Below are 11,152 nucleotides of genomic sequence, written 5' to 3'. Positions count from 1 at the left end.
GTTTGCACGCGCGTTATTGAATGCTGTGCTCATTTAAATGTGGCTGCCATGTCGCGGATTCGAGTGTTTGTGTTTAGCAGTTAACGCCGAAGCCGACTTTTAATCAACCCACCATGGTGTAGGTCGATGTATCCTAAGTTTTTCATAAATGACATATGTATGTGTTTATTAACCAGACTCTGAAAAAAAAATAATCGAAATGTGCGAGAAAATTGGGCATACTTTGAGCGATGTTGCCTGCCGGAATGCGTTTACATAACCTCACACAGATGTATTCAAGGACCTTAAGGACATCTTTCATGATGTCTTGGCTAATTTGCTTGCCAGTAACCTTACATGGTCATGAACAACAACGGGAATTTCTACGTAGCAATCAAATTCACTTAGTATTTCTGCTTGCGCGTGACATTATAGCTAGCCTTGGCTTCAAATGCATCATACTCCAAGTAAGCGCGATCCTTCTTTTCTGCCTTCATACGTACGAGCTAGTACTGACGTTTTAAATAAAGTTCGGGTTATGTACCAACTCAACAAAATATTAACTGAGTCTTTCACCACAAGAACATCTAATGAAAGGACCACCTTCCCGATCAACAGTCGCCAGCACTTATCGCGAGCAGTTTCCCTGCTGCACTAGCTAAAATAATTCATTAAAAGGTCCGCTTATCTGTGCACTGAACGTATGCGCCTCTTAGCTGATGCTCTAATAACTCAGTATCTATAAGCCATTGCAATGACTTAACCACTTCCTTCCTTAATATCATAGGCCCAGATGCATTACAGAGATAAAGTAAGTAATATAATCAAAAACGGCACTCCTCATTCTTTTTCTCGTCTTTGTCACGTTGCCGCATTTGGATAAACTTGGTTTCTGTCTTGTCGCATCGCCTTAATGAGAAAAAAATGTTCCAAAAGCCAGGGGAATCCATATTCAACGTTTTGTATCGCTGGCTTTACTCAACAATAAAAATAACAAAACATAGACGTTTCGCCACATCTGCGGGTGGCATTTTCAGAGCGTCAGAGTAGAGGCAGTGATACAAAACATTGAATAAGCAAAAACAAGGGCACGAGAATACTATTTGGAAGTGAGGAATGGACAAACTTTATTGGTTCCACGCTATTAGCCAAGGTATCCACCGCCGAAGCCAGCACCGGCATTCTGACCGTGTATGGAGTGTCCGTATCCACCCCGGTGTCCAGCAGCGCCACCCCCGAAACCAGCGGAGCTCTGCCTGTGTCCTGAGCCGAAGGTATTGGCGCCAGATGACGAGAAGCCCGAGGTGTGACTGTAACCTCGGTTGTTGTTGAAAGCGCTGACGTGCCTGTTGGCAGCGCCGCCTGCGAAACCCGCGGACCCTTGGTTGTAGCCTGCAGCGCCCGCTCTGTATCCTCCCAGGTGGCCGCCTGCCAGAGATCCGTAGCCGGACTGGTAGCCACCGCCGTAGCCCAGGCCGCTGCCGTAGCCAAGCCCGCTGTGTCCGAGACCACCGGTGCCAACGAGACCAGCGCCACCCACTGGTGCACCGACGAAACCGGGTCTGCGGTAACCGCCGAGCCCAGCCGCCCCGTAACCTGCTCCTCCGTAACCCGCGCCCACGAGTCCGGGTCTAAGACCGGCGCCGTAGCCGTAGCCGCCGAGTCCAGTACCCACAAGGGTGCGTCCTTCGACATTTTCTTTCTGCGCGAAGGCTCCGCTGGCCACAAGGGCACAGACAGTGATGGCGATGACGCACTGCGTTTGAAAGATAGCAATCAGGGCTATTCGATAACATCGGCAGGAATTTGACATTGAAGACAGCGTGCAAATGTCCTGCTTTTCATGTAGCTTAGCATACCAACCACTGTACCAACAGAGCGACCTATGAAGGGCAAGATGGAACACTGGACGAGTAGGTGAAGCTTCATTGTAGCTACAGCGCGACAGACACAGACGGAAAGCAAAGAAACGGACGCAACACGGCATAAATAAACTTCAGCACAGCAAAAATAAACCAATGAACTTCAGTTGATAGAAGGCGCCGTGCTGAGTCCGTTTCTTTGCCTTTCGTGTGTGTCTGTCGCGCTGCAGTCACAATGGATCTATGAGGCGTTCATTGAATTGGTGGAGGTCGTGTAAGTGGAGGCTATTATTGCACATATCGCAACAGACTAAACCGAGGTTCTTGCAAGCGATGTTTATCCTTTAGTGTCGTAAATGCTGTGGTCCCATATATGGCATTTCGCTTGATTCGAGACATTGAATTAGCCTCGGTTGACAGCTTGACAAGGCAGCCTTGCAGGTCAATTTTACTGCAGCTAAACTTTAATGCGCCGGTATCTCATGAAAGTCATATTCGCTTTTGAATGATCATAGAGGCTGCAATGTGCCCGAACAACGCTCCCGAGCCGAATCACGAGCTTTCTTTGTTATTCTTTTAAAGTAGCACATCTAACGACGATCTTAAGAAATGAATTAAAGCTCTTTTATTTTGAGGCGTAGGTTCAGTTTTATAGAACTTTTGAGACAAAAGCTAAGCTACAAATGTTTCAGATATGACAGGGTTTGTTAAAAACTAGCTGATCAGTGCTACTATGTGCATGCAGTCCGTAAAACTGCGACAGTTCCTTATAAAATAAAATAAAAAAATCTCAGGGCAATGGTGAAATTGTGATTTGCATGATACTCATTAATGAATATTTAGAAGTTCAACTTTTCTAAAAATTATGGGTCATCTAGAGGTGTGTAGGACGTGCTTATTTAGATAGTTTAGAAAATGGGATTCATCTCTATGTATGTTCCATGCGGCTGCAGATGCTGTTCAAATGGTTTCGGAATCTATCGCGTGTACTCGTTTTTTACACTCCTAAAAATGCAATAGCAATAAAAACAAGCGACGCCGTAATCATTACGACCTTTTGCAATGAACTTGCTCGCAACAGAATTAAGAAGAATTCCTATACCGAACAAAGGATTAGTCGAAGGCCGTCTGCCAGTGGTGTAGAATACTTGCGAGGAAATGAATCGTCAATCTGGCTCCAAGTTACTTCAAGAAAGCTTCGTCGTTATTTCAGGGAATCAGCTGTTTGTAGGAAGCCGATTTTGCTGTAGTATTGGTAAGAAACAAAATGAAATAGCAGTAAAATTTGCTGCATACTAACGGCGCCAGCTTGCTGTCAAGTAGAAATACCCTTACCTTCATTGTTGCGGTGATTCTCAATGTCTTCCAAGCTCCTCGCTTAACGCCAAACTCAGGGATCATCAGGCGGGACGACCAACCGCTGGCAGCGATCAGGTCTCTGTCACTCAGTGGTCTGCGCTTTATACCCTGCTCAGGGGTGGCGTGAGGTGGTCAAGTGAGCCCAAGACCAGCAGAGGAAGTGGCGGAGTCTTGTTTCTACAAGTCGGTTGGACGTTACTGCCACCCTGTGACCCCTGCCCTAAAGGAATCTAGTCCCAAGAAGGCAAGGCTTTATCGGTCAACTTGAACGTGTCTAGCTATCTAAGCAATCTACAGCAAAACTTCTCGCCCAAAATACTGCTTCGTTGCACCCTTTGTGCTGTGAAGCTCTGAATATGCGATCGCTGCACATGCGCCATCAGCCTACATACATCGCCTGGGGATCTTTATATTGTACTTCTCAATGATATGCTGATTCGAAAACGAACGCTTCAAAGGGTTCCTAGCTGGAGCAGTCGGTTTTAGTCCAAAGTGGTGGTGAACAGCGAAGATGAGACAAGAGGTGCACAAACAGTAAAGATACGTGTTGTTGAAACAGCAGATACGCGCATCTGCCCCGTGTGAATTTTCCTTCGCTCGCTGTCTGCTCTTCTAGGCTATAGTTAGAGGCAGGCTTCGCATCTTGGACGTTCGCGACGACAATTTAACAAACGACAACAAGTGCAAAAGTTGCCTGCGAAAGCTGTGAGCCTAGGACTTAGTGATTCGTTTAGCGAAGTGCCGTGTAACTGCAGAAAAGAAGGAAGAGTTCGACAATCGCTAGAATGTAAACGGCGACTTGGTCAGACTTTCATTTCGCTGTTCAAATAAATTCTTTTTCCTTGTCATCCCAATACCCACCGCGCTGGTCTAGTGGTCATGGTGCTCGACTGCTGACCCGAAGGTCTCGGGACCAAATCCAGGCCGTGGCGACCGCATTTCGATGGAAGCAATACGTTAGAGGCCAGTGTGCTATGATGTAGGCGCAGGGTAAACAACCCCGTGTGATTAAAACTTTATTACCCTCCACTTCGGCGTCCCTCATAATCATATCGTGGTTTCGGCACGTAAAAACCCGACATGTACTATTACCGCGATATGATTATGATGTAGGAAGGAAGGAAGGAATCAACAGGGCAGAAGGCAGAGACGCTAACCTGGCACATGTCGGGTTGGCTACCGCAGGCTGGCAAAATGGAAAACGAGAAGAGGAAGATGAGAAGGAGGAGGAGGAAAGGAAAGAAAGAAATGAGCAAGAATGCGCTGACGCCGACGTGTGAGTTGCACTACATCATTCAAAGACGTTCACCCAGGCCTATCGTCCTCAAAAAGCACAAAAGTGCATTCACTGCCTTGTGGTCCAACGAGCGATGAGGACCCGGCTCCAGCAGTACCTGCACGGAGAACGGCCGATCGTCCAGTTCTCTATACCGTAGTGGAAGAGTAGAGACTACGGGGCAATATTGACAGTCTAGGGTGCCATTATGGGTACCGTCGAATTCCGCGTCTTTGTCTAATTCGTTATCTTGTCAGCTCCGATTCGCTTAGAGGGCTTCAACGACCTCTCTGGTTGGTTTAAAATACAACAATTACGAAATTCGACATTATGTCGGAATTTGAAAATGTCCGGAACAGAACTCCTAGACTCTATCAGCGGAATCTTCATTGCCATGTGCATGAGAGCATTCTGCAATTCAAGTTACCAATGAAAGTATCTCACTGAACTAATTATGAACTCCATTATTTTCCTCTCTATGCGAACATTTTGTATTGTATCTATACGCTTGTAAATTTTGAACCACCTTTCATATGTTTTATTCCTCCAGATATTCGACACCATGTGGCACACCCTGCAACATTTGCCCGCATGTTATATTTGTATACGTCCCTTCTACACATGTGGACATTATTTATGATCTCTAAATCTCCTACTTCAGTTTGATGGAAGATTGTTATTTTTTAAGATTAAGATTTATTTTCGATACTCTCATGTGAAAACAAGCAGGCATCAATACTACAATTGACAAAATATTTTTTTCTTTGAAAACTAGAACAAAAGCGGCGAAAACAATAAAAATGATCAGTACGAATTTTCCTAAGCCTCTGAGTGTTGGGTGGGTCCTCGTTTTAGATGCCGCTGTATTTCTTATTTTTTTTATTTTATTTATTTTATTTTTTATTTTGTTTAAAACATTGGCTAGCCCGATTATTCGGATGTCGCTTAATCGGTGCGATTGACGCTTTTTAAACAACATATCGTAATATAAAGACTTCCTCCGCTAATATGACTAGCCTGAAGTAAGCCCTGAATATTCCCTGGTCATTTGAATGACAATCCCAAGTGTTATCTTGTGATCTAACTATAATTAAGCAACAGCACGTGTTTAGCTGCTAAAGAGGATAAAGATCATTAAAAAACATGGGGACAACTCTAAACAATATCGTTAGCGAGGAAAAGGTTTATTTATCAGTATTATTCCTCTTGTTCTTCGGGCGCCACCATGATGATATTAACGCAGACAAAACCACGTATAGCATGGCCAACTGTAGCATATTGAGCGCTCACTCGCGCCAAAGAGAAGCCTTCTTCACCTTTATCTTCGAGCGCAGGCAAAACAACTTATAAAAATTGAAAAGAAGAAGCAAGCGAAAACTAAAAAGAGAAAGAAATAAAAAATAGGGAGAAAAATAGAAATAAATAGAAACAAAGAGAAAAAGACAGCAAAACTGGAAAAGAGAAAAAGAAAGAAAGAGACGGAGGAAAGAAAGGGAAACCCGAAGAGAAACAAAGAAGGCTGCCCAGCTCCGCACTTCCTTCAGGCTTGGCACCCCCAGTGCGAAGCTGCGTTTTTTCACCTCTTGGGATTCTCCACTGCCTCCGGGATCGGCCCACCTTTCACCAAGGGATGATGTGACGTGATGACATCACCACGTGACGTGACGTTGCGCTGCCGTGATGGTGACGTCAAAAATTCTAGTGACAAGTGACGTCATGATAACGTAACAGGGTGACGTCATCACATGACGGTTTCTTGCATAACTCGTGTTGACGCCGAACCCGGCGGTCACTTTTCGAGTTTGATGAGGCATCTAAGGCTTTCGCCTTGAAATGTAGCGACGGCAAGCGCTTGGGTACAACGAAGCCATAACAGAGAGCTCGCTCCACCTTGTTGTTTTCGTCGATTCTGTCAATTTTATGGCGCCCTAAGTATCGATTCCGCAGCTAATCTTCAACTTACGTGGGCGCGAGTACTTGGCAGACATTCCAGCTTCGTGCCAAGTGAGAGTGCTTTCTTACGATCGCGAACCTTAGTGAAAGTCGACTGTTTTATTACACTATACGAAAACGTCGCCGCTCGCCAAAGTTTGCACGTGAGTCTATATTCGCCGCGGCTACGCTTTCTGCCCCTTCTATAGTCGAATGCTGCAGCCGAAGGCACCTCTAGCCTGTTTAGCATTCCGTTCGCCGCTCCCCTTTTCTTACTCGCGGTGATCACATATTTTGCAATCGGCTCATGCTTCCCGTTTAGATCGCGACGCAGTTGTGAAATGTATGCCGCCGATAGTATACGACAAGGCCTTGACTCCCTTTTTGAATGAAGCGGTGTAACGTGAACTGCATCTGAACCGCAAGCGTGCTGCGCGTGTCCAGCAATAGCTGAGGCCAAGTGCCGCGCGATGTCCTTCACCTTTGAACGTTTGCAACAACAAATACACGTCATACGGACAGAATATATATATATATATATATATATATATATATATATATATATATATGTGTGTGTGTGTGTGTGTGTGTGTGTGTGTGTGTGTGTGTGTGTGTGTGTGTGTGTGTGTGTGTGTGTGTGTACACGAGGCCAAGACGTCGCAGGAACCGGGAAGTACTATAAGACGCGGGTATTGACGTTCATAATACTGTCGTTTCGGCCGTGGGCCCGGCCTTCGTCAGAATACTGACGAGACGTCAATAAGTACACCTTACACTCGTTCGTCGGCACAGCACCCATATATATATATATATATATATATATATATATATAATTAGTGCCATTGTTACGATATGAAATATAGTAACAAGGGCATTTCGCAGCATCGTAAACCTCATGTCCTGCCACGGGGCAAAACGAAAAAAAAAATGAAATGGCGATTAATACTGAAGTGTTAGCTAAATAGTTGAGGCCCGTGTGCTTAGATTTAGGTGCACGTAAAGAACCCTATAGGTGCTCCAAATTTCCGGAACCCTTCACTACGGCGTCCCTCGTAATCACATCGTCGTTTTGGGACGTTAAACCGCAACAGTTGTTAATAATGAAGCGTTAGGAGTCATTTCGCAAGGTTTTGTTTTTTTTTTTTTTTGCTTTTCTTCTATATTGTGGAAAATCCACGAGACCCCCTAAATGGTTTGTTCATGTTATCAAAACAGGCTTTTTGACATTTAGATGATAGAGCAGGCGTTGAATGAATGAATGAATGAATGAAGACAACTCCTTTTTTCTAATATACGGTGTTATTGGCGGGCACTTAGTATTGGGAAAGCCAGTGCACAAAAAATATATGGCTTTGTCAACCAATTCGATCTCGCACTGCGACGCTTTAGCCTCCTGGTAGGATCAATTGGTAGAGCGACTGTACAAGAAATGCGTTTGTCCTGGGTGCGAGTACCAGACGAGGGCGAATGTGTTGGTAACTATAGAAAGCATTCTCAGTTGAGAAACTGATACGGATTTAAGTGGTAGGCTCGAGTCACAAGGAAATATACCATGTCTTTTTCTTTTTCTTTCATGAACAATCCCCTACCTCGCGGGCTTCCTTGAAACCGACTCGTCAAAAAAGTTATATTTATGCAAAGGAATTGCAATGATCATAATGTTCTTGTGTGTTCATGAGGTATGCTACAGGCCACTCGCTCTATTGTGATCGCTATTAACTGATATGTTACATGGCCAACGTTCAATACTGAAGCACTGAAACAAAGAGAGAGAGAGCAGAGACAGAAGGGTTAACCAGATAAGGTTTCCAGTTGGCAAACATCTACAGGAGGCGGGAAAAGGGGTATAAAAGTGTGATTAAGAAAAAAAAGGGGGTTTCATTAAATGTCATTGTCGCAGCTTTGCAAGCACTACCGAACATGCATTAGTTGCAGTTAACGCGTGTATGCACCAATGACACTAAAAAATGTCTTTAAACTATTCCATTAACATGCCATTCCAACGTGCCCTTAAAAACGCACAATCAAATTATATGTCAACAAAGTAATGAAGTAACGCTACCAAATTCTTGGATTTGGAATTCTGCCCACTAAAAGGCGGGATATTTTTGTCAGCTGATGCCATAAACTCATGGCACTGCGTCGTAGACGAAGTCTTCACCTTTTTCTCTGCACTCTAATGAGAGAGAGAGAGAGAGAGAACAACTTTATGGAAAATGCCTGCAGAGATGATGAGGCTCCCTCCACGCAGGGAGGACGAGCTTTCACCGCGACGCGGCCATTACGTCAGTCTCGTGCGTTGTGCTCCTCGAGGCCTTGCTTCCTCGCTGCACTCTAATGAATGGAAAAAAAATTTATTCCGGCAGATTAATGGACCGGCCTCAGGTTTCCCTTGTCGGGACGTAAAGGATTTGCCTCCCGCTTAAGCATATGCTCTGCGAATGCGCGGCTAAAGCTAACTGTAATAATCCCAATACTCTCTCGGTGAGTTGAGAAGCCGCTCCGAGCAGCTCCAAGCTGGCTGACCATCTCTTGACCATCTGCACTCAAAGGCAAAAAAACTTCTCTTGCTCCTTTTGGTAGGTGCAGACTTGCCACATGTATAACTCTATTTATTGATGAGATCGAAACTCCGTGAACATGGAGTGTCGCTAGAACATACGTTTCGACCAAGCGTACTGGTCTTCTTCGAGGCTGCAACCTTGAAGAAGACAAGTCCGCTTGTCGAAACGTCGGCTCCAGAGGCACTCAGTGTTGATGAATTTTTTAGGGGCGAAGCTCCTTAAGGCGGCACCCGTTCGTCCCTCGTAGTCGTAGTGCGTAACCAGTCGTAACGCTAGTACCAGATCTTGACCTCCAAGGTGGTGCCGGTGGGAGATTTTTCCTGTGCGTTGTTGAACAATAAAAAATTTGCAGCGTGCGCGTTAACTAAAAGCCGAATTCTTCTGTCTCTCATTCCCCATTAGCAGACATTGGCATGTTCCAGTAGGAAACGTTAGTAGAAGTAGAAGTGTAAGTATAAGCTAAAAGCCGACTTCTTCTGTCTCTCATTCCCATTAGCAGCCATTGCTTACCTCCAAGGTAGTGCCTGGTGAGATTTCTCCTGTGCGTGATTAAACAATAAAAATTTTGTTCAAAACGCCGTTGATTGATGAAATAAACCAACGAAAGACGCCAGATGTTTTCTAAAAGCAAAACGAAAGAACGCCAGATGTTTCTAAAGCAAAAAGAAAAGACGCCAGCTGCTTAACGAAAGACGCAAGGTGTTTTCTAAAGCAATGGTTTTCTAAACAATGAAAATTCACAGCGTACATGTAAAATTAAAGTGAGCTGCAAGTCGTCATAACTCTCATCGAACCTTTAGTATAAACGCGCCCGATCTCACCTCGGTGATAACGTACTGGGCAGAATTCACGGAAGATTCACGGTTTACCGATGAACCTCCGCAGCTTCGCCCACTCATCATCATTCACTCCGTGGATATGCTGCGATTTTTATTTCTTCAAGTTTCCATTTTCCCCTGAACTTCTGCCTTTTTGGATACACGTGAACTCTCTTTGGAGACTATTAATACTCTCTTCGGGGAGTTGCGGGAGGCGAGACTCTCCAAAAGAGAGTCAAGGTATATATCTTTCAACAGAGTTATACTTGTAGCATGTGAGGACTCTCCAAAAAGAGCGGAGAAGTTATACTCGAGCTTGGTCCGGTCTCGTCCGTGTTCGCAGCACAGCGAACAGTGTTTGTGCCACAGAAATCGGGCAACCCCACTACTCAGCTCCGGCCCACTAAAAATGAAGAAGCTGTTCATTTTTTTTTTCACTCGGTTACAGTGAAGCACACACGAGGACAATAGAAGGAAAACGGACAACACGGCGCTGTCAGTTCATAACTAGTCGGCTCATAAATAGTCAACCGTCAATACGTCAGTCATAGCTCAATACGTCAATGCGTCAGTTCATAACTAGTCAAGCGGGTATGTTTCAAGCCACGCATAACCTTTCTTTTTTGTTCTTTACAATGTGGAGGTGGTAAAACCCGAGACGTGCTCTCGGCCTTGGCTTTCGCTTTTGCGTCCGGTTGCTTCGGAGGTTCTTCCCCGGAGGTGGCAGGAAACCGCCCATGCCCGGTTCGACACCGTCCGTTGTTCCGACCCCCGGAAACGGTCGTCGGTGCAAAGGCGCAACTGCGGTGGCCACGGATGCGCTCACGTTGTACGTACGTGAGTCGCGGACGTGCCCGGACAAGAATCTGCTTCTGTGGGAAAGAAGGATTCCCCCCTCCCCCCTTCCTGTCAATTTTCGTCCTCCGCTTTCGCTTACGTTTCGTGTTATTCCTTCTTCCTCCAGGCTTGTTCTGCGACGCGTGGGAACTGTGTCGACTGTATTTCTTTTCCGCAGAAAAAAAATATTACTCCAACATCTAACGCTTTCGTTGGAACCAACGTAAAGGGGAGGTTTTGTCGACCATTTTGACTGAACTATATGCTGAGAACAACGCGATCCGCGCAACATAATTAAGGCGAAAGCCTTAGATGCCTCGTGAAACGAGAAAATTGACCGGCGTCCCGCGTCGGCGACAGCACGAGTTATGCAGAAAACCATCATCACGTGATGACGTCACCAAATTAGGTCGTCATGACGTGACAGATCAACAAAATTTGTGACGTCACGACACGTGGCGGAGTCATCCCATGACATTGTCGTTTGGTCAAAGGTGAGCCGATCACGGAGACCACACAAAACCA

General features: G+C 45.3%; 1 protein-coding gene across 1 annotated transcript; it reads right to left on the bottom strand.

Annotated features, from left to right (window-relative positions):
• Positions 1 to 1,123: 1,123 nt before the first annotated feature.
• Positions 1,124 to 3,182, bottom strand: LOC119403211 (acanthoscurrin-1-like). Its single transcript, XM_037670157.1, has 2 exons — positions 3,177 to 3,182; positions 1,124 to 1,735 (listed from the first exon to the last, which is right to left on the bottom strand). Exons 1-2 carry the CDS (start codon positions 3,180 to 3,182, stop codon positions 1,124 to 1,126), a joined length of 618 nt encoding a protein of 205 aa, XP_037526085.1.
• Between the last annotated feature and the right edge of the window lie 7,970 nt (positions 3,183 to 11,152).

This window comes from Rhipicephalus sanguineus, chromosome 8, assembly GCF_013339695.2.
Source record: "Rhipicephalus sanguineus isolate Rsan-2018 chromosome 8, BIME_Rsan_1.4, whole genome shotgun sequence".
Classification (NCBI taxonomy): domain Eukaryota; kingdom Metazoa; phylum Arthropoda; class Arachnida; order Ixodida; family Ixodidae; genus Rhipicephalus; species Rhipicephalus sanguineus.
Note: the sequence above shows the minus strand (reverse complement) of the source record. Positions and strands in the feature narration are given on the sequence as shown.